Raw genomic sequence first — 21,818 nt, 5'->3', positions numbered from 1 at the left:
TCCCGCAGCAGACGGCGCCCGCCTCCCCGCTCCATGGGGCAGCGCCCCCGGGCACCGCCCTCGGGGGGGGTGGATGGGGAGCGGGCGAACCGGGCACCTCCTGGCACAGGGGTCCAGGGAATTTCCCAAGGGCCCCTTGCGACAACTCCTGGTGCCTCTAAAGAGTAAGGGGGGCCTCTAGAGGGTAAGAAGGTGCAGCGGGCTGGGGACTGGAGGCCGAAGTTCTGGGGCGCAACCCCCCACCCCAGCGCCGCGCTGCGAGCCTGCGCTTCCGAGGGTGTGCGAGGCGGGCGCGGTGGGGGCGGTACTGTCTGGCCCGGCCCCACCGCCTGAAGAGTGAGTGACTGTCCTGGCTCGGGGAGTTCTGTACCCCCCCATGTAGTGTCTAAGGGTTCTACCCCAAGTGACGTCACCACAGGGGGTGGCATGCTCCCGTCCCCGAGGCCACTGAGTCCGCTTTGGGCTGGCGCGCCGTGTGTGTTGGGAAGGGGGAGGGGAACGCATGCAGAGGGTGAAGGAAGGAGAGGTACTGGCATCTTGGCTATTGGCACCATGTACTGTGAGATGTCAGGCGCTGGTCTGTGTGTTAACCCGAGTTGTGTGTGCTTCACTGAAGCTGAGACACAGCTGCAGGGGAGTATCCCAACCCACCCCAGCACACACCTGCGGGACTGGAGGGGAGAGGCCAGCCCCTCCGTTTTGCCTTCTTTGCTTCAGGAGGGACTTCCCCCAGCTTGCCTTGAGAGACAGACAGGTGTGTGTGGAGGTCCCAGAAGGGGATTTGGCAGCCTCCGGCTTCCTCCCTGCTTTGCAAGGTGACCTTCCACAGGTGCTTTGAGAGGCAGCTTCTGTCCCTTCATGAAATAAGTAATGGAGCCCACCTCAGTGGGCTACCAAAAGCAAAAGGATCAGGTCGCTAGTAAATGACTTTTGTGACCTAGGTGCCTTGAGGGTGGCTCTAGCTGGGAGCAGGGATTAGAGAACATTCTAGTACAGAAGTTTGAAGTCAGAACATTTTATTCACTGCCCCCCTTTTACTTCCCAAGAAAACACAGAGGCCTAGAGAGGCTCATGGCTTACATAAAGTCTAACAGCAAATTAGCCAGAGAGCTAACCTGAATTAGTTATCCTGACCCTCTCCACACCAGCGGTGTCCCCTACACTGAAAGCAGCTTGCTATTGCCCAGGGGTGCTTTGAGACATGACCTGATCTGGTACTTACAGTCTTACATGGGCTGTCTGATTGGTCCTCTAGGGTCCCTTCTTTTCTTCTCTCACACTCCTGGTTGAACTCTAGACCCCTGCTCAATGTAGAGAGTGTGTCTGGGACCAGAGAAAGGGTCTGAGAATCAGAGGCTCTGTCTTCTGGTTCTGGTTCTAATCTGGGTCCTGACATTGAGTCTGACTCCTGCTGTGTCCTAGGCATTATCCTCTGTGAAATGGGCACAGGTCTACTATTATACAAACCCATGGACCTCATGTCCCACAGCCCCCTCTATCTGAAGAGAGCCCCTTTTGGCTTAAGAACAGAATTGCCATAGCCTATGGGCTCCAAGACAAAAGGAGCCCGTTCCAGGAATTGACCCTCCTTGGAGAATTGGAGGGGAGGTGCTTTTCTTGCCCCCAGATTGTCAGGTGGTGGGGGTGGCCTGAAGGGCTGCAGGCTGATGACACACTCTCCCTCCTTCCCCCCCATCTCTGCCGGCAGCCATTAAAGGCAGCTGTCAGGAATTAAGAGCTTGGGGCTGCTGGGGGTTGGGGTGGGACAATGAGGGAGCAGTCTAGCTGGATAGCAGGAAAACAGCCAGGGGCAGGAAGCAGCCTGTGTCAGCAGAGCCTTGTTTGACCCTAGCCACCCTCTGTCCTCCTAACTCTCCCCATCGTGGTGGTGCCTGCGGGAACAGGGACCACTTGACACTACAGTGGGGTCACACAGGAGGGAGGCACAAGCCTGGGATACACAGCATCTGCAGGCTGGCAAACCAAATTCTGATTGTCTGTCTCTTGGGGAAACCAAGGCCCAGAATAGATTGGAAATAGACCCCCTCCCAACCTAGGCAAGGAAACCATACTTGAGGTACAGACATCCCTGCCCACATCCAGTGCTTGCTCACCTTAGTGTTGTCTCCCCTCGAAGCAGCAGATGTACCTGCTGGGGTAGCTGTTGTGGGGAGACCGACTCTAGAGTCCAAGGCACTGGATCAGGGCTTGGCATTCCCATCCATCTCCCAAATGTTTAGGGGACACTACCTTTGCTGATGACCTGACAGAGCATCTGTTTGTTTCTCCTTTTGGCCTCCTTCTGGGGAAGGAGAGGAAGGGTCTCTGCTATGGGACCTGTAGGATCCACACCATTCGTGAAACACACAAGTGCAGGGGAGAAAGAAAGATTCCCCCCACCTTTGAAAGCTCTAGAAGGTAAATATTGGTGCCTATAGCCTATACACCCATCCTGGGTCTGGCCCAAGAGCATGAGACCTAGCAATGTCCAAATGTGTAAGGGGCCAATTTTGGCCTATGTGTAGATGAAACCTAAAGACAAGTATCTGGGACCCTAACCTGAATGACCCATAGCATAGCCTGGCCTCTACCGGCATCAGCAGCCTGCAGTCTCTACCTCAGACCTGCCCTGGGCCCTGGCCCTCAGCCCAGCCCCAGCCCCAGCCCCCGCAGCAGCCTGCCAGAGACCACAATTACAGGGGCCACTGGGGGTGGGGGTGGGAAGCTAGCAGGATGAAAGGCAGCTGGAGAATGGTTCCAGCTGTGGCAGCTCTGGGGGAGGTCTCCTGGAAGGGAGGGCTGGGGGAGGCACAGGGTGAGAACAGGTGGGACCCTCACAGCTCCAGCCTAGCCCAGTCCAGTCCTGCTCTGTCTTGATGCTCAGCTGGAAAAGAAGTTGGTCTTGGTGAAGAAAAGAGGGGAGATGCTCTAGATGGACAAGGGACCCTCCTCTCTGGTGTCCCTGCCTCAGCAAGGTAAGGAGAAATAGCTCACTGCTTCCGTGTTCCCAGATCCCTAAGGCGTGGCTATCAAAGGTAAAGGGAGATGAGCTGGGAGCACGTGGCTTCAGACTCATCCTAGGTGCTCCACTCAGCCTCCTAACCCATCTGCCTGTGTCCTGCCTTTTCCTGATGCAAACACACACACACACACACACACACACACACACATCTGGGGTGCCTCTGTCTTCTTCCCCCTTTGCTCAAGTTCCACATGTCCCCCACCCCTCAGCCAGCAGGGGACCTTGCCTGTGCCTGGGGCTGAGCATCTGGGAAGCTAGAGAAGGGGAAGCCAGTGGGCCCTGATGCTGTCTCTTCATTCTTAGACAGCAGTGCAGGGGCACCGAGCCATCTCCATGCTTAAGGAGGAACAGGCTCCTGACTTCCAACCATGCCTCCTGTTCAGGATTATCACACCTCAAGTTAGGGAGTACCCAGACTTGGTAGCAAAAGGTGGATCGCTACTGTGTGACTAGCAATTTAAAGGCCGATGTCGAGCAGGCATGATGGCACACACCTTTAATCACTGTACCAGGGAAGCAGAGGCAGGCGGATCTCTGAGTTTGAGGACTACAGAACTAGTTCCAGGACATCCAGGGCCACACAGAGAAACCCTCTCTCTAACACGCCTCCTGTCAAGACTGTAGCCAGCAGTGTACTATCACCGAATGAGGCAAATGGGTTTGCTGCTTAGCTGACTTGCTCAAGGCTTAAAAAACAAAACAAAGCAAAACTACATTTTACCTTCCTTTTGAACTGCCTGGAGTGATGTCGGTTTTTATCATTTGCCCTGGTTTCTGCTTTTCTGGCTTCATAAAGGATTCAACATCATTTCGCCTCAGAACACCCTTCCAGGATCAGGCCATGGTAAAATGGAATCCCAGTCCTATGTCTGGACAGCCTAGAGGTCTCAGACAGCTTGAACCCTATCTGCTTGACACAAGCTGTCCGTGGGTCTCTAGGCTTCCCCTTAGTCCTACCACTGGGGCTTCCTGCTCTTGAATTCCCCAGACATCCTGCAGCTCTCTGCAATCAGAGAAGTTGGACCCTGAACGCCCTCTGGTGGTCTATTTGAGAAGTACACAAGATTGATAAACGAGCTGGGCTGGTCAGGCACTGTTGTTAGCTCCTGGGTGACTTGCACAGCCAGCTCTATCTAGGCTTAGGGTCTGCACTGGGGACAGGGAAGGAAGGGGAAGGAAAGGGAAGGAATGGAGGAGAGGAGAGGGAGAGCAGCACCCCAGCACTGGGGAATACAGACTTGTGACTATAAACTCCACCCCACCCCCAGAGCTGCCTTTTCTAATCTCTCTCTTGAAATGTTAGAGTCTGCTTCAGTTAGGAGGCTCTGAGTTCAAATTCTTTATTGAGGGTACCCTGAAGCTCAGGCATTTGATGGAAGAGAGCCAGGAGAGACAGGAAGGAAACCACAAAAAAAGCCTCTTCCATCTCCCCAGCCTGACAGCCCATGTCTACCATGATGCGTGGGGGCCCAGCCCAAATAGATGATCCAGTGGTTAGAGGGGCACCATCAGAGTAGATGAATACACTAGAAGCCGCCACTTGTCTGTCCTGAGGTTCCCTCCCTCGATTCTATTTGATGAACGCTGTATCCCCATTCTCTGTGGTGTTAGGAGTCTGCCAATCTGTCATAGCAGCATGTCTTCCTGGGCAGGATTACTGGTTCAGGGATGAACAAATGAGCAGACTGAATTCATCCATATCTTTCTTGGGACTACAATTGAGGAGGCTTTAAAAAGTACATTTATCTTTTTTATGTGCATGCTTGCTTTGCCTGAATGTATGCCTGAGCACCGTGTGTATGTTTGGTGCCTGCAGAGCCAAAACATGATGCTGGATCCTCTGGAGCTGGAGTTAAGAAAGGCTGTGAGTCACCACATGGATACTGGGAGTTGAACCTGGGTCCTCTAGAAGAGCAACAGTGCCCTTAACCATTGAGCAATTTCTCCAGCCCCATAACACCCCTCCTTTCTTTAAAAAAAAAAAAATCAGTCCTAAGCATATAGACACAAAGCTGTCACATAGAGGAAATGTACGAGGGGAGAGAAGAGGATGGTAGACAAACAGTGACCTGAAATGTCAGTCACAGACATAGGGGGGTAAGGACTAAGGAACAAGAAGATGGTCAGAGGGGGTGGAGGAGAGACATCTATCATTATCAGAGAGAGATGATGATATCACTTAAGTCTGTGTATTCAACTCAGCTGTGGCTAAATTCAGACTAAATTCTGTACTTCCCTTTAGCCAGTCTGAAAGCTAAACATCTTCATTTGCAGTCTGAGCTACCCAGTACAACAGCTCTCTATCCCCTCTCACAGTAACCGATCTTCGTGAAACATAAAATTGGCATAATTTATGTGTCAAATGTCATGCTAAGTGTTTTTCATATCTCAAGAAAAATAAATCCTCCAAACATTTCTCCAAAGGTGTGGGGTGGGTCAAGATGGCTGCAAATCCTTTGCCACTCCTCCCACTGCTAGGCAGCCTACTTCCCCTCTGTAAATTTTGCCTGACTCTGTAACCTGTTCCAGCCAAGAGATAGTGACAGTGATACTATGTAACTTCCATGGCTGGACTCTCAGAAGGAAAAAAAAAAAAAAAACCTGCCCGAGGGTTGAGGCTTGATATACTCTCTTTTCTTGAAGTCCTTTCTGCCTTCAGGCCACCATGCTGGGAGAAAGCCCAACAGAGCCGCAGGGAGAAGAGATTTTGGAGAAGCGCTGAGTCCTTAGGCATGGGAACAAAACCTTAAGAACACCCTAGGCCTGCACATCTTCTAGCAGAATGACCCAGCCACTCTGCACATACTATTCCCTATGGACAGAACCACCGAGATGAGTTCTGATGCGTAGCTGTCCAAAAGATAATACTGAGTAGTTACTTTGAGGTTGTTGCTATAGCTACGAGCAATGTTTCTAATGGAAATAGATCGGAATCCCACAGGTAGAGAAACAAGCCACACTGTCCTCATCCTCTACTGCCCCAGCTTCAAACCCAATTATCTGAACCAAAAGCTCGTATCTTTTCCTGCTTAGCTGGAGGGGAAGAGTCATCCCCCAAATGCAACATTTGCACTGGAGGAATATTCCACAGTTGGACTGTGTACCCTATGTATATGTATATGTATATGTATATGTATATGTATATGTATATGTATATGTATATGTATATGTATATATATATCAAGAGTCTGTTTTCTCCCTCTATTGTGTTGGGTTTGGGGGATCAAATTCAGACCACAGGGTTTAGAGGCAGTACCACCTTTATCTATTGAGTCATATGGAAGCCCTCTCCCCCTTTTGAGACAGTCTTTCACTCCTGGGATATCACTAAATTGGCTAGGCTGGCTAGCCAATCAGCCCCAGCGATCTTCCTGTCTCCCTCTCAGAAACAGAACTGATGGGTGGTTAGTTTTGATGGTAACAAAAGCAGGGGTTCCTCACAAGTAGTTTCGTTGTATTTTACAGTTTATGACGAGCTTTTAATCTCATGACTGTTGATTTCATCAGGAGTCACAGAAAGACCTAATGCCATAAAAGTTCACACAAACGCCTGACAACTAAGCACACTACTAGAAGCTTCTGGGCTCTTTGTGTTCCTTTAACATGGGACCACAAGTTCTCAAGAGCCAAGAAAGAAGGTGTGCTGAAGGTTTCCAGGAGCCCTCCCTCACCCTCTTCTCTGCCTTTCCATAACTCCTCCCTCACTCCGCCATGCCTTGGTAACAGGTGGAATGATAGACTGAAATGCTAACTCTACCAGGACCAACTTTCTTCCATATCCTGGCCCTCTAGGACTACCTCCTCTCAAACTGTGGATTGAAATGTCTTTATTGATACTAAACTCACCCATCCATCCCAGTAATTCTGAGGAATACTATTTCCAGAGAGCAGAGTCTGGCTTTTTTATTTCCATCTGGGAGGCCAAGGGGAGGGACCTCCTGCAGAAACTAGCAGAGGGCCTTTCTGGGGAATGCTGGAGGGGTATGTTCCCCCGGGGCTTTCGTGGGCTGGTGTAAACCCCAAGTTCCTGGCTGGCCCCTGTAATTTCCCAAGGCCTGGATAGGTACTTTTCCTAGGGAGCTGCTGGACTCAGACAGCGCCCCCTGCTGGAATCTAATAGTCCTGCAGATGGCCTAGAGGTGGCTGCCAGCAGTTCCGAGGCAGGCGACGGGTCAGAGGCACAGGCTGAGTTCCTTGCGCACCCGGCAGCGGTGGCATTGCACCACGCAGCACCAGTGGAAGCGGCACAGACAGTTCTCCTCGAGCTGTACGCTCTCCTGGCGGTGCCCGCGACCGCAGCACAACAGGTCGCAGCCGCTGAGGTCCGGGGCACTGCTGTTGCAGGCGCGTCCGCGCGTGCCCGGCGAACCGGTGCGCCGGTTTGGGGAGCAGAAGTCGGGTGAATCGGCTGCGTAGAGGAGATCCGCTCGTCCGGGAGGCTTGAGTGTGCGGACCGCAGGCAGCAGAGCTTTGCCGTCGTTGGTGCCCATGACGCGCGAGGCGCCGTGGAAGCGCTCCAGCAGCCGTGCGCCCACCTCGCGGAACGGAGGCAGCTTCTGCCAGCAGGTGCGCAGAGCGCAGGAACCCGAAAGCCCGTGGCACTTACACTCGGTGCGCGTGTGGCTCCGCACCGCCTGCAGGAGCAGAAGGGCGGGGCGATGGGCGGGGCAGAGAGCGGCGGGGAACAGACAGAAAGCAGAGGAAGCCGGGGAGGGAAGGGGGTCCAGCAAGCAAGCGAAGAAGGAAGGAAAGAATGAGAGAAGGAAGGAGGGAGGACAGGCAAATACAAGTTTAGAAAGAGGAAATTAAAAAAAAAAACACTCAGAAAGGAGGAAAAATTACAAGGATGGAGGAGTGAGAGAGGGAAGTGGGAACAGTAGATAGAGCAGAGATCGCAGGGTTCGAAGCCAGGGAGCGGGAGGGAATAGAATGGACGCAGTGGTGAGATTCTCCATTCTCCCTGGAGTGCGAAGTGGCAGCTGTCGCGGCCTAACCCTCCTGCCAACCCGGTCTCCTCATTCCAGCCCCTGGCGGCCCCAGCCAGAGCTGAGCAGACACAGCCAGCCCCCACCCCCGAACCCCCACCCCCGGGCGTCTGTCTCTGTCACCCCTCCCCAATCCTCTGTACAGGTATGTGGGCCTGTCCGGACATTCCTCTCCCCGGCCCCCTCCTCCCCGTTTGCCTGATTCTTAGGTTGAACCCTAAAGGACACAGAATGTGTGGAGTGCTATTCCTTAACTACTCTAGAACCGAGATGTGGGGTATAGGAGAGTCCACTTGACTGCACTATGGAGAACAGAATCTAATAATCTTCTTTGCTTGCTGGACTTGCTTAGCCCAGGCTGGACCCGGGCTATCCTCGTTACTACTGACTTCTCACCGGACTCCTGGTCCTTCAGGTCCTTTCCAAGTCAGTTCTCCTAGAGCCGGCTCTAACCTCCACTTTCTCTAGTACCTCTACCACCAGACTCCAAACCATTCCATAGCATCTATTCTTAATTCCATCCCTAGGCCCTGTCTCAGTACACTGCTTCTGTCCTGACATCCACCTCTCTACCAGCCCCAAGGGTTACCCCACTGTCATGGGATGCCCACCCCACCTTGGGTCTCTATTGGCCCTCAGCACCATTCTAGAAATGTCCTTTGGCCACTCTGCTCACTGTTCCTCTCAGCTCCAGGTCAAGCTCCCAATCCCTCACTTGACATCTCACATGCCACATATATCTGTGTGCCCGTCCCAGCCTTCCCAAATTGCCCCTGTCTTGCTCACCCCGACACACATCGACACACTCTGACATTCACATCTTTACTTGTGCTCACACTTACCACGCTCACACTCTCTTGCACATCCACACTTCCACACGCATGCATGGCGCCTGCTTCTTCTGCCCATACGCACCAGCCTGCCCGCCTCGTTGTTGTGCAGTTGCACCAATGCACGGATATCTCCACGGCCCCGCTTGTGCTGCGCGTCCATAAAGAGTCTTGACTTCTCATCCCCGAAGTCCACATCGTCTCCGCAGCCTCCCCACTCCCAGGCTGCGCTAGCATCTGGAGAGCCAGTTGGTCCTGGAGGTCCAGGAGTGCCCAGAAGGCCGGAGGGTCTAGGCGGTGCCCGCCCGCGGGGTGCCTGACAACCACACTGTAGGAGCTCTCCCATGGAACAGGCTTGAGTGACCGCGTGGCTGGCACCGGCTGCGGTGATTGCAAACACGAAAGCTGTCTCTCGGATGTCTGCGGAGGGAGAAGGGAGTGGAAGCCAGTGACTGCCCAGTACCATAGGTGGGAACTGGGATCGCCCTCTCCCAGGTCTGTGCTGGACCACCTGGGAGACAGACTCCAGGCAGGTGTGGAGGGGCAAAGTGGGTAGGGTGCCTAGGGGCAAATCAGGAGATGGAGTTCAAACAGCCTCCCCCAAACTGCTTCCCTAGCAAGGAGAAAGCCCCTCCCTCTGGGGCCTCTCCCACACTAACCCTGCTGCAGGACGCGCCCAAAGGCCTTGCTGTGACTGGAGCAGTTCCAGCGTCGGAAACGGAACTGGAACTGACATTCTCGAACCCCCAGTCTTGCGCCTCGGGCAAGCTCTGCCACTACTTCCGGCTCCGCCTGGCACAGCTCGGCCTGCCTTCCTGCCAGCCGCCTGGCCTTCCTGCAGATGCTGGTAGGATCCATGACCAGGGGGCTGCCCACGGCCCTGGGAAGCAGAACTTCAGGTCAGAAGTGTACCTCCCCAAACACAAAAGATGTAGGGTGCGGGTGGGGTGAAGAAGAGGTAGTCGGGGCCCCACTCGGCCCATGCTGCAGGAGTCTTTCCCTACTCCCAACTGAGACTGATGGCGTCCCTCTGGTCCTCTTTCCATGCCATGTCTGTGTCCCCTTTACTAAGGTCTAGCCTGAAAATTGCATTAGGACTAGAATCCAGTCTTATCCTTCTCCGCCCATCTTAATTAATAAACTCTTACAGGAACATCACTCAAGGTGAAGGCAGCTGGTGCGAGGGAGGCCAAGGTTAAAATTCAACAAGCCTAGCCCGAAAGGGAGACAAGGAAGAAATTAGCAGAAGATCAAGAAAGCTGGGGGGGGGGGCGCGGGAAGCACATTTCATAAAAGAGAATATTCTAAAAGAAAGTAGACAGTATCAAGGAAGGATTTGGCCTTGGTGGGCTGCAACCTGGACAGCCACAGTACAAAGCAGTGGCCATCTGAGGGACAAAAGAGCAGGGAGGTATTAGAATGTCTAGGGAACACAGCCCCTCAAAGAAGCCACGCCCCTCTTAGTTCAACCATTTCTGTAAACTGAGAAAATTTAGCTTAGCCGGCTGAGGTGGGCTCTTCTCTCCTGCGACCCCTGTTTCCCTGGGCTAGACAGCTGGAAGAAGAAGCTGGGATCTTAGTTCCTCAGTACTGTTGGCAAATAGGTGGTGCTGACCCTGCTCTCGCTCCAGGGTAGCTGGCTTTCCCAGAGAGAGATGGCACCAAGCCAAGCCCTGTGTGCTGGGGTGACATAACCAAAAGGGGAATGGAAGGGGGGGGGATGTTTGGTTTGGTGAGTAAAGACCCGAGGGAAAGTTCTGCACACTGTCAGCAGCCTCTCTCCCCTGCCCACTTTCATTCCACCTGAGGAGAGAGCTGCCACTTGGTTTCCATAGGTTGTCAGCCAGGAATTCACACCTGGGGGAACCGCCTGAATCAGATGGCTCCTATTTGAACATAGCTGAGAGCTCAGGCTGGAAGGGATGTGTGGGCAGAGGTAGGGAGGTTAATCCGAGACCATCCAAACCCCTTCTGCGGAGAGCAGAGAAAGACAGACGGAGGCAGGGAGGCGCACGGGAGGCAGTGGGATATAATATGTGGAGGAAAATGTTGGCAAAGGAGTGTGAAAGGTCAGGGTGGCCTAGTTTTCAGTTTTGCTTCCTCACATATCCGCCCCACTGTCCCCATTTACTCCACAAGTACAGGCTGCCCAGGCATGTCCTGAGATGCAATGGTCTTAAATAGCAGCAAGAGGAATTTAGGTCTTAAGGTAAACTCTCAACACTGAAGATGGTGTGTTCAAGGAGGTATTTGCAGAAAGATATGGAAGCCTGGGGGTTTGCTGTTGTTGTTGTTGTTGTTTTAAACAGATCTCTACACACACACACACACACACACACGCATACACACGATGGGGGTTAAGTTGCCTTTATCCCCACTTAAATAGTTCAGGGATCAAGTGTCCTTTCTCAGCAGAACTGTACAGCAGAGGTTCCCTTATATTGAGCTTGAGCTCTGCCCAATACTAGCTCTAACCCTCTCTCAGCCCCAGAGAAGGGACTGATGGAGTAATGCACAGTAAGCCCAGGCTAGGCCAGCCCAAACTGCCCAGTGGCCCAGTGGCCCAGTAACTGATGGGTCTCTCTCTGTTCAAACACCTCCCTGTCTATCCTACTCCCAACTGACAGAGACACTGCTTCTTTTCCATTCTGCGTGGTGTCTCCACATTACTAGAGTCTAAACTGAAAACTACACTGCAGAAAGAACTTAGACTTATCTGTCTATCTACAACTTCATTAATAAATCTGTCCACTTAGCCACCTCATTTAAAAAGGATTTGGATTTGAGTGGCTTCCGGCATGGTTGTTCAGGGAAGGTAGATAATGTTGAGCTCCCTCATTGTGGGAATAGTAATCTTCTTCTTCTTCTTCTTCTTCTTCTTCTTCTTCTTCTTCTTCTTCTTCTTCTTCTTCTTCTTCTTCTTCTTCTTCTTCTTCTTCTTCTTCTCCTTCTCCTCCTCCTCCTCCTCCTCCTCCTCCTCCTCCTTCTTCTCCTTCTTTTCTTTCTCCTTCTTTTCTTTCTCCTTCTTCTTCTCCTCCTCCTCCTTCTTCTTCTCCTTCTCCTCCTCCTCCTTCTTCTTCTCTTTCTTCTCTTTCTCCTTCTTCTTCTCCTTCTTCTCCTTCTTTTCTTTCTCCTTCTTTTTCTCCTTCTTTTCTTTCTCCTTCTTCTTCTCCTTCTCCTCCTCCTCCTTCTTCTTCTTCTCCCCCTCCTTCTCCTTCTCTTTCTCCTTCTTCTCCTCCTTCTCCTTCTTCTTCTTCTCCTCCTTCTCCTTCTCCTTCTTCTCCTCCTCCTCCTTCTCCTCCTCTTCCTCCTTCTCCTCCTCTTCCTCCTTCTCCTCCTCCTTCTTCTTCTCCTCCTCCTTCTTCTCCTCCTCTTCCTCCTCCTCCTTCTTCTTCTTCTCCTTCTCCTCCTCCTCCTTCTTCTCTTTCTCCTTCTTCTCCTTCTTCTTCTCTTTCTCCTTCTTCTCTTTCTCCTTCTTCTTCTCCTCCTCCTCCTTCTTCTTCTTCTCCTTCTCCCCCTCCTTCTTCTCCTTCTTCTCTTTCTCCTTCTTATCCTCCTCCTTCTTCTCCTTCTCCTCCTCCTCCTTCTTCTCCTCCTCCCCCTCCTCCTCCTCCTTCTTCTCCTCCCCCTCCTCCTCCTCCTCCTTCTTCTTCTCCTTCTCCTTTTTTTCTTTTTCTCCTTCTTCTTTCTTCTTCTTCTTCTTCTTCTTCTTCTTCTTCTTCTTCTTCTTCTGCTTCTGCTTCTTCTTCTTCCTCCTCCTCCCCCTCTTCATCCTCCTCCTCTTCATCTTCCTCCTTTTCATCTTCTTCCTCTTCATCTTCTTCCTTCTCCTCTTCCTCCTTCATCTTCCCTGGAAACTCTCTGAGTACCTAATTCATATCCATGCAATGTTTATTCTGAAAATTTGCTTATCGTGAATTCTACATTATAGATAAATACAGATATGTAATAACAATGATTACTTAACATATGTTTCTGAATGAGTGAATCACAAGGCCTCCCCTTGAGTCCAGTCCCATTGACCTGGTGTCATTTCCTGACTCCTAGTGTCATATCCTCAAACCTTCCCCCTCCTCCCTCCCCCCCCCCCGCTGAGATGAGAGGAGCCAAGCAGGCCTCTCTGCAGTCATTCACTGTCCCTTCTACCACCTACAAGCTTTAGCTCCTCCTGACTGTGAGGGTTTCTGAAAATTCGCCTTCCCCATCTCCTCCTGCTAAGTTCCCCAGCTCCACCCCCATCCCGTCCCTGCCCTCTGCACACTCCCTACTTTCCCAAGGTTGACTGGACTTATCTTCCCAAGGTCACTCTGCCCCACCCCACCCCCTCCCCTAGCAAAGCAGGAAAGAGTTTGGGGCGTGCAAGGGAGAACTGCAGAACCCTCTTGACCTTGTCTGCTTCCTAGGGGTTAGAGATAGGAAAGGAACCATGCATGGGATATGCAGGACAGGGCCCCCAGGAGGTGGGGCTGGCCCTTCACAGGGTTAAGGGGCTGGCTGACTTCCTGGGAAATCGCCCTGTTGACCAGCTGGTCAGGAGGAGGGATGGGCAGAGATAACACTAGAATCCCAAGGGACCAGCTTGTTCCTACCCCCTGTCCTCACTCCCATCCTAAATACATAGAAAATGAAACTCCAGAAAAGACATGACAGGGGCTTTGAGCAAACTACCCAGCCCTACCTCTGACCCTAGTTTTTGTCAGTTCTGGGTGGGCTGAGCCATTCCAAACCAGTCAGTTTCCTCTCTGGGCTTCAGAAAAAGAGAGAGGGGGGGGGGAGGGGGAGAGGGAGAGAGAGAGAGAGAGAGAGAGAGAGAGAGAGAGAGAGAGAGAGAGAGAGAGAGAGGAGTTGATGCAAGTGTTCCCCTCCAAGTGGTAAGATCTGACTTCACTTCTAGAACAACTCTCTCCGCCCTCCTCTCCCATGCCCTCTCTTTTGCTTTGCTTCCTGCCCTTTTGTTTCCTTATATAATGAGCTCTGCTTTGGGGGAGTCTGGATTAATGTTGACCTGGGGTCAGTCTAGAGAAGACGTACACTTTTAGAGCAATTTGTCTAATTTGTATTTTTGAAGCCTAGGCTATGTGAGGGTGGGGAATAGATATACTATGTAGGCCGTGGATATAATCATGCTGCACTTTTTAGGGCACAGAAAACATGGCTAGCCCTAAAAGAACTCAGTACACAGACAGGAAGGGACAAGCCTACCAGGCCATTCTAACTGTTGTGACTTACACTGAGAATTTTCTCTCAAGGACTATGGCTGATGGGTCAATGGTCTATAAGATGGCATCAGAGGCCAGACAGTTCCTACTGGCAATGTGTTATAGATCTGAGCCCCAGAGACTCTGAGATTCTGCCTCAGTTATTCTTCTACCTTTGGATTCGGAGAGAAGAAGAAAATGTCAGTGACCTGCTCATTCACCAGAGCCACCTCAGGGACACACAGGTGAGCCACGTGTGTGAAGCTGATGGCCACTTGCTGGAGAGATTCCTCCTTGCAAAGCAAGTCAGGTAATTTTAAAATCTAAGTAGAGCCCAACATAGTTGCATCCAGCTTTCACCCCAACCCTTGGATGCCAGAAGCAGGTTGTGGTCTTTATAGCAAGTTTTAGGCCAGCCAGGTCTATAAGGTAAGACCACGTCTCAATGACAAACATCTCTACCAACAGGGGTTGAGTTGATGGCACACATCTGTAATTGCAGCTACTCAAGAAGCTGAGGTAGGAGGATTGCAAACTCAAAGACTGTCTGGGAGACTTACTAAGACCCCTATCTCAAAATTAGTAAGTTCAGTCATAGGATGCTTGCCTGGCATGCTTGAGGCTGTGGGCTCAATCTCCAGTCCTATTCAAATCAGATGATAAACCCCAAAGCAGGGCTAGAAGGAAATGGCAGCCTGAGTCATGGGAAGACCCCAGGTGGCCTCCCACAGTATGTTCCACACAGTGCATCCCTGCTGTCAGACCTTTGACGCCATCCCTGGCCACACCTCTACATTTCTAGACTCTGCAACTGTAAGTCATCCAGACATCCCCAATCAGTTTCTCTCCACTTGCCCTCACTTGTCCTCAGGAGCACCAGCTTGGCCCCAGCAGCATCCTCCAGTTGTCACCCATTTGAGTGTGCCCTGCCACCATGATTCCTTGTCATCTCCACAATTAGGTAAAAGTCTCATTAAAGACAGGAATCTCACACATGGACATCGTGTCATCATCGGTGGAGTACACTCAGGGTTGTAGGGATGCAGGCTGGGGATGGGTCTGGGGTCTGCCATTTGCTTGTGTGCTATGGAGTAAGCCCCTAGCACGTGAAACATATTTAATACTTGTTGGGTGGATGATAAAAGTTAAACTCCAGTTCCTCAATGGGAAGATGGAAACCATAATACCCTCCCTCCACATATAATGGCCTATGCAGAAAGTGGATCCTAGCAAGTGCTTGTATTCCCAGGCCTGCTCATGCAGGCCTAACAGTAAGGATGTCGGTGGTATGTGTGGAGTCCCAAGAATGTTCTTTCTCCAATACTCTTGTCTTTTCTGTCCAGTCCGGATCTAGGTCTCCTTCAGCCTACCGAGGGGCCAGAGCACCCTCTAGGACCCTCACCTAGTCCAGCTGGCTCACTGAGGCCAAAAGGACCACCCACCACGTGAGTGCTTCTTCACCTCCTTGGAAAACCTCACAGCAAGCATGCCTGCCTCTCTCTCCCTGCCCTAACTCCTTACCCACCCCCACCCCCAAGATACTTCCATTGACCCCACCTCCTAGGAGCCAGCAGAGGGAGCTCTGAGCCCTGGGGCTGTGGGTGGGGGTGTGTGGGGTGGGGGAGGTGGATGGTGGAAAGGGGGCAGAAAAAATGTTGCCTGACGGCTGCTGAGGCTGCTGGGCCTGTGCCCGCCCGCCTGTCCTGTCCTGCTCTGTCTAACTCCTAACTCGGTAATTACTGCTCCCCTCCCCCAGTCCCTACCCCAGTCCCAAACCACCACATCAAAGCCAGTGATGCCCCAGCTCCATTAACCCCTGCCTCACCACTGCCCACCTGTGGCCCCCATTCCCCTTCCTCACACAGGAGAGATTTGGTTCCCTGTGTCATCCCTCTCACTTCTGTCTCCATTGTTTGTTTGTTTGTTTGTTTTTCCAAGAGGCACGGCTTTTCCTCCCAGACAGACCTCACTGGGCAAAAGGGTTTCCCACTGGCCAAAGCTCTGGGAACAATGTTGTCCCCTGGACACCTAGTGGGCAGTTGCCCTACCTTCTGCTCTTGCATTTAGAATAAAGAGCACCTGTCTGATGGAGAGCAATGGGACCTGTGCAGGCCCTGGCCCTCATCCAGATAGATTCCCACTCTCACCGCACACTGAAAGGGAGCAGGACTCAGCCCCACTGTCTCCCAACGCGCAGACTTAGCACTGGGCAAGTCCCCTCCTGTCCCTGGACCTTCTACACTCACCAGTGACCATAACAGACTAGGTTATGTCTCAGTCCTTTCCAGATCAAATTCTAGATTAAACAGAGACCTCAGAGCTCATAGAACCAGCCAAAGATGCCTCCCCTGGCCACAGTTCTCTTCACACGCTCCCAGCTGACCAGGAAAAAAAAATACCTGGCTAGAGGGCGCTCTCACCAGTCTGCAGAGAGTGGGCATCTGGTTCCTGAAGTCTCCTGCTGGCTGGCCTGGGCTGGTTGCTGCCCTGCCCCATTCCCTCCACAGCTGCACTTCCCCATCAAAGTACACATTCTGGAATCCCCCTTGCTGGGCCCTGGTGATGGGGCCTCCCTCTGACCTCCAGCCACCAACTCCTGGCTTCAGATGAGAATGGGGCAGAAGGGAGCCTCACCCCCCAGGAAATGTCACAGTGCCAGGACTCTGGTGGGCCCAGGGCATGCTCTGGCCGGGATCAAGCCAGCCTCCTTTTGCCCCTGCCCTTTTCTGCTCACAGCCTCATTGTCTCTCTGAAGGGGAAGCTGCCAAGGCTGAGTGAGGCCTGGGAAGGGATTGGATAGCTACCCCACCCCCAAGCCATCCCCACTCTAGGGCTTGATGAGAGCCAGCATCAGCATTGACCAGGAAGGGTCAGGAGCCCCAGATGAAGACAGGATGGCCTAGTGACCAGGACCAGTGTGAACACACAAAGGTATGGCAGAGGGTAACTAGAAAACCTGAGCATCAGGAAGAAGTCTGGTCTTTTTCCTGTCTCCCTGTGGGGTCAGCAGTGAGGCTGTCCTTAACCTTTAGCTCTGGCTTCTTTTCCATAAGGGGGGGGGAGACAAAGTGGGATGGCTAGGGGCAGATTAGGCCGCTTCTTCCTAGTGGACAGGGGCGAGGGGCAGAGCTGGGGGAGGCAGATACGTTTCTTTCACAGAAAAGATAAAACAGCCAGAGGAAAGAGGAAGAGAGAAGGGAGATGATCTATTTGGCTTTTCTAGGAGACTGTGCCATTTTCTAGATCCACTGATTGAAGGTATAAATAAAGATGGACCAGACGTGGAGAGGAGAGCAGGGAGCAGAGGAGGAGGGTGATCCGGTGACCTGGGAGCCAGAGTCTCTTTCGTGCTTCGTTCTCTGGACAGGATTCTTGCATAGGTTGGACAGCCTGGAGGCAGGGGCTGAACAAGATGACCTCAAGAGGGCCTGGCCAGTGTCCTGGAATCTTGGATTCTGTGATTCACAAAGATATGGTTACATTGGAGAAATACACAGAGGCTGGCGGCAGAGTTTGGAAGGCATGCATTTGCTACATAGCAAGACCCTGTCTCAAAACTAAACAAGAAAAATTAAAAATAGAAATCTTGCGTTGCACTGGGAGGAGGTGGAGTGGAAAAGAAAGGTGAAAGAAAAACTTCTTTGGAACCAGCAGCCTGGTCCCTGAGTGAATCCAAGGCCTGGGCCACTCTCCAGGACCCTCTTTTAGTGACCTGGACAGTCAAGTCACTCAGAGGCCCTGGAGTCCTCTTAGCCCCTATCCTGACCACAGATAGATTGTGGAAATGGCTGCCTTAGATCACACTGCTTTGCTGACCACCCATGGAGTTTCTGGCCTGGCCATCATCCTCTGAGAAGAAAGGGGAAGAAGGTGGTCAGTGAAGCAGGGCCTGGACCCCAGTCCTGAAGAACCCAGCTCTAACAGGGAGGAGGTAGGGTAGAAAATGTCAAGAACTTCAAGCTAACCATCCAACAAGATCTACCCGCTAGCCCATACCAGGAGGCCTACGTTAGGACAGCAGCATCAGCAGAGAGGCAAAGACCATATGAAAGTCAGCCTGGGCTCAGACCAAAGGAATTAAGTGTCAGAAATAGACAGAGAGGGGCCGAGGCAGGTGGGAGTAGCAGGTTCTCTCCGAGACACATCTGAGAGAAGCATTCGCTGGTCACCTTATCACCCTGGCCTCTCACTCTTCACTGCAGCTGTGGCCATGAAGGCCCCTGTGTTCTCCCACACCTGCCCTCCTCACCTCCTCCCCCACTCCCAGATTCGAAGCCTCAGGGTCAGTCTCCAGAGGGCCCAGGCCCCTCTGCCGTTGGCTTGGCTCCCACCCAGCAGTCCTTCCTGAACGAACAAAGGGATCTTCACAGATACAAATCCAGAAAGCAACACTCCATAAACCTGTGTCCAGCACCTATACTAACCCGAGGCTTCTAGGGCTCTCCAGACAAAGGCTTTGCCTTCCAGGAACAGGGCAAAAACATTCCAGAGAAGACAATTGTCAGTAAAGTGCAGTAACTGCATAGTTGCTCAGGGCATAATGGGAGCCTCAAGGACGTGGGGGGGGGAGGGGGGAGAATGACAGCTTTGTGGAGGAAGTGGGGTTTTAATTGTAAGAAAGAACAATTTAGACCACTGGGGGAGGAAGAACGAGATAGAAAGGATAGCACTGCCCTACATATTGAAAAGGGGCAAAATTATGAAAGGTATGTAAGCGGGAGGAGAGAGAGAGAGAGAGAGAGAGAGAGAGAGAGAGAGAGAGAGAGAGAGAGAGAGAGAGAGAGAGCTCACGGCCAAACATTATTTTTATTTTTATTTTTTTACTCCTTATTTTGAATTGAAAGTAACCCCACTTTTCATCCCGAGAAGACCTGGGAGATGAGAGGCTGGACTGGGAAGAGGGCTCCTAATGTCAGATCATTTTATAGATCTTCCCCCACAGCCCTCCCGGCAAGCCTGCCACATAGGGAGATTGTTCTTTAAAAACTGAGAGTTTGTAGGTCAAGGTGGGAAAACGATTCACCCAAGACCACAGATTAAGCTGGGATTAGATACGTCTGTCAAAACTGCTAAATACTGCATTGCAGCTAAACCAAGAACTCAAGACGCATGTTTCCTAACCCGAACCTGGATCTTGTATTAGCCCTCTCACTGACACCCACGAGGATGTCTTTCCCGCGTCGCGGAAGGATAGCGGCCAGCAGCTTCCTGTGTGGGCATAGTACTCAATCTCTGTTGAAGAGAGGGATGGGCCTGCCCCACCCCTGGGTCCAAAGCCGCGAAGGCGGGTGAGAGGGCTGAGAGGGTAGAAATTCAGCCAATGGCGGAGCGATATGCAAATGTCGAAGTCCTTGCTTTCTTAGGGTTGGCTAATCTATCAGCACTCTTGCCCAAATCCCTCCTCCTCTCTGAACACTGAACTATTCCGGGCGGGTGTTTGTGGCTCTAAAAAACTAAGAGGAAAAAAGTCTTGAAGATTTGGATCTGAGTTGTCCTGGCGCCCCCACCTCCCCGCTGCCCCTCCTCTGTCCTTCCCCTCAAGGCTCAAAGCTTTGGAAACCCTCGAAATTTGGAAACACCTCGAAGGTGTCTGCTCTGGCTAAATCCAATCCCAGAGTTCGGATCTGAGAATTTACCCCATCTCTCGGCTGGCCAGGCTCCTACTGGCTTCATCAGATCGCTCTCAAGAGTTCCTACACCTCCTCCGCTACACATTAAAAAAAAAAAAAAAATCCTTACTTCCCAGTTCTGGAAGGGAGGGCCTCCGGGATCTCCCCCCTGTCTTTCTTACTCGCTATGGGGAAAGCAGAGAAGTCAGAGTCCTGACTCAGTTTCCCCATTTGCATTCCCTATTCCTGTACTACTGCCACTGCTGAAGGGGCCAGCAATGGTGAGGTGGTAGGCAATGAGGGGCAGGCAAGAGGCAACCGTTTGACTCTCTCTGTCTTACAGCTTTCCACCTTGTTCCTGTCTGTTCCCCAAATCTAGCTCTAGGGCCCTTCTCGTCCCCCCCCCCAACTCCTCACCCCGTTCTCACCCAAACTCTCACTATGGATTTCATGATGTCCAACAGCTCTTCCCTACCTATCTGCCAACTCCTTGATGATGTGAATTGGACACATTTCTTTGGGGGAAGGAAGACTATACGGGAAGAAAACACAATAGAGTATCCAGGGGTACAGAACGTCAAAGTGGCACTTCAGGAGTGCTCGGGCAGAGACCCGAAAGGAACTGTCTGCGAGGGTCCCGGTGCAACCTCCCGATAGCTGGGATCCTGGAGCGGGTAGAGCCTGAAGGCAGCAGGATCGCTGTGCCAAGTCCCAAGACTGGCTCTGGGTCCCCACCCTCTGGTGTTTGGAGCTGCGCGGGAGACAGTCCCACTCAGCACTCACCACCACAGTCCACCGACGTGCGCGGGGCACAAGAGCAGCAGCAGCAGTCCGAGGCGGGAGGGCACCGGCGGCAGCATCCTGAGAGCTCTACCGCAGTCTGGCCCGGGAGGCGGCGGGGTGGGGTGGGGAGTGAAGCTGCGGGGTGAGCCGGGGCGCGCGGGCACCGGGCTTCAGGGCAAACGCGGCGACCGAGGCGGCGGCCGGGAGACTAGGGCTCCGGCGGCGGTGGCGGCGGGGGGGCCCATCCCGGGCGAGGAGGGCGCGGCGGAGGCGGAGAGCGGACCCAGCAGCCAGCTCCTGTGTCTCCTGCGGAGCTCGCTGGAGAGAAGAAATCAGAGCCGGGGGCGGGGGTGGGAGGGGAGCGGGGCCGGAGCGTGGGCGGGGGAGGGGGACAGGGGGGCCACGGGGGTGGCAGTTGCGACAGTCAGGCGGCGGGACTCTTGGGAGGGAGCCGTGCGCCCCGGGGCGGCGGGCGCAGAGCGCAGCGGAGGGCGGGTGCTGGGGCGGGGCCGCGCGCTCACGGGTGCGGGTCCCGCCCGCCTGCCCCTCTCCTAGCCTCTGCGGGGTTGTCCCCTGCCATCCCTGGACCTGGGGCATGGAGGGGCGGGATGAATAGTCGAGAAGGGTAAGGGGGGAGGGAGGAAGAAGAACTGGGGAAGGGGGACTGGCTGGGAGACGTTTGACAGGTTTGTTGACTGTAAAGAGAGAAAACTTCCCAGGAATGAGGGAGTTTGGGGGGAGGGAACAGTACGTAGGGATGTACAGATGGGGGCCAGGGAGGAAGTCGGCCGGGGGCGCAGGATGCTCGGTAGAAGGCTGTCCAACTGGATCGCCAGCCCAACGAACTTAGGAGGCGTTACCAACTCCCGCGTCTTTTGCCCCTTCTTCAGCCTCTGTCCCAGCAAGGGAACGAGCCCGAGGCCTGGGTTCTAGCTCCCTAGCCTTGCGGCCGCAGCCAGCCTGTGTTGGGGGCGGACAGTGTGGGGGAGATAAGACAGCAAGTGGAACCTCTCCAGGGCCTGCGCTCCAGTATTCGCTACTCATAAACGTGGCTGAGGGCCGAGGTTGCTGACTTCCAAGAGAAGAAGGGTCAGCTCTGGCTGTGGTCAGGTCTCACTTGTCCGCGGGTTCCTGGAGCCTCAAGTTCCTCCCCCAACTTGGCCAGGGCAGAAGGGGTGGGAGAGCCAGCTGCAGGTGAGATGGCGTTTATCTGATTCTCTAATGCCACAAAAATGTCTTTGATGCCCCTGACCCCCTCCCCACGGGGGGGAGATCAAAGGCCTCGTGGGGAGGAGGGACAGCTCCATTCATCAAGCCAAGCGGCTGGCAGCGGGCGGCAGCCTCTGCTGCTCTGGCCTGGGGCAGAGGCCCCCCGACGTGCCCCAGGAGTG

General features: G+C 53.1%; 1 protein-coding gene across 1 annotated transcript; it reads right to left on the bottom strand.

Annotated features, from left to right (window-relative positions):
* Window positions 1-6,926: 6,926 nt before the first annotated feature.
* On the bottom strand, window positions 6,927-20,574 carry Wnt6 (Wnt family member 6). Its single transcript, XM_021169683.2, has 4 exons — window positions 20,428-20,574; window positions 9,497-9,717; window positions 8,923-9,257; window positions 6,927-7,656 (listed from the first exon to the last, which is right to left on the bottom strand). The coding sequence occupies exons 1-4, from the start codon at window positions 20,502-20,504 to the stop codon at window positions 7,195-7,197; spliced, it is 1,095 nt and encodes a 364-aa protein (XP_021025342.1). The 5' UTR covers window positions 20,505-20,574; the 3' UTR covers window positions 6,927-7,194.
* Between the last annotated feature and the right edge of the window lie 1,244 nt (window positions 20,575-21,818).

The sequence above is a fragment of the Mus caroli genome, unplaced genomic scaffold, assembly GCF_978045245.1.
Source record: "Mus caroli unplaced genomic scaffold, Mus_caroli_1 scaffold_1, whole genome shotgun sequence".
Lineage (NCBI taxonomy): Eukaryota > Metazoa > Chordata > Mammalia > Rodentia > Muridae > Mus > Mus caroli.
Note: the sequence above shows the minus strand (reverse complement) of the source record. Positions and strands in the feature narration are given on the sequence as shown.

Excerpts from the sequence above, each read along its gene's own strand:
- Wnt6 (XM_021169683.2), bottom strand. The coding sequence starts at position 20,504 with ATGCTGCCGCCGGTGCCCTCCCGCCTCGGACTGCTGCTGCTGCTCTTG. Across the intron at positions 9,258-9,496 it reads TGGGCGCGTCCTGCAGCAGG|ACATCCGAGAGACAGCTTTC; the intron begins GTTAGTGTGGGA and ends CTCCCTCCGCAG. Across the intron at positions 7,657-8,922 it reads ACAACGAGGCGGGCAGGCTG|GCGGTGCGGAGCCACACGCG; the intron begins GTGCGTATGGGC and ends CTGCTCCTGCAG.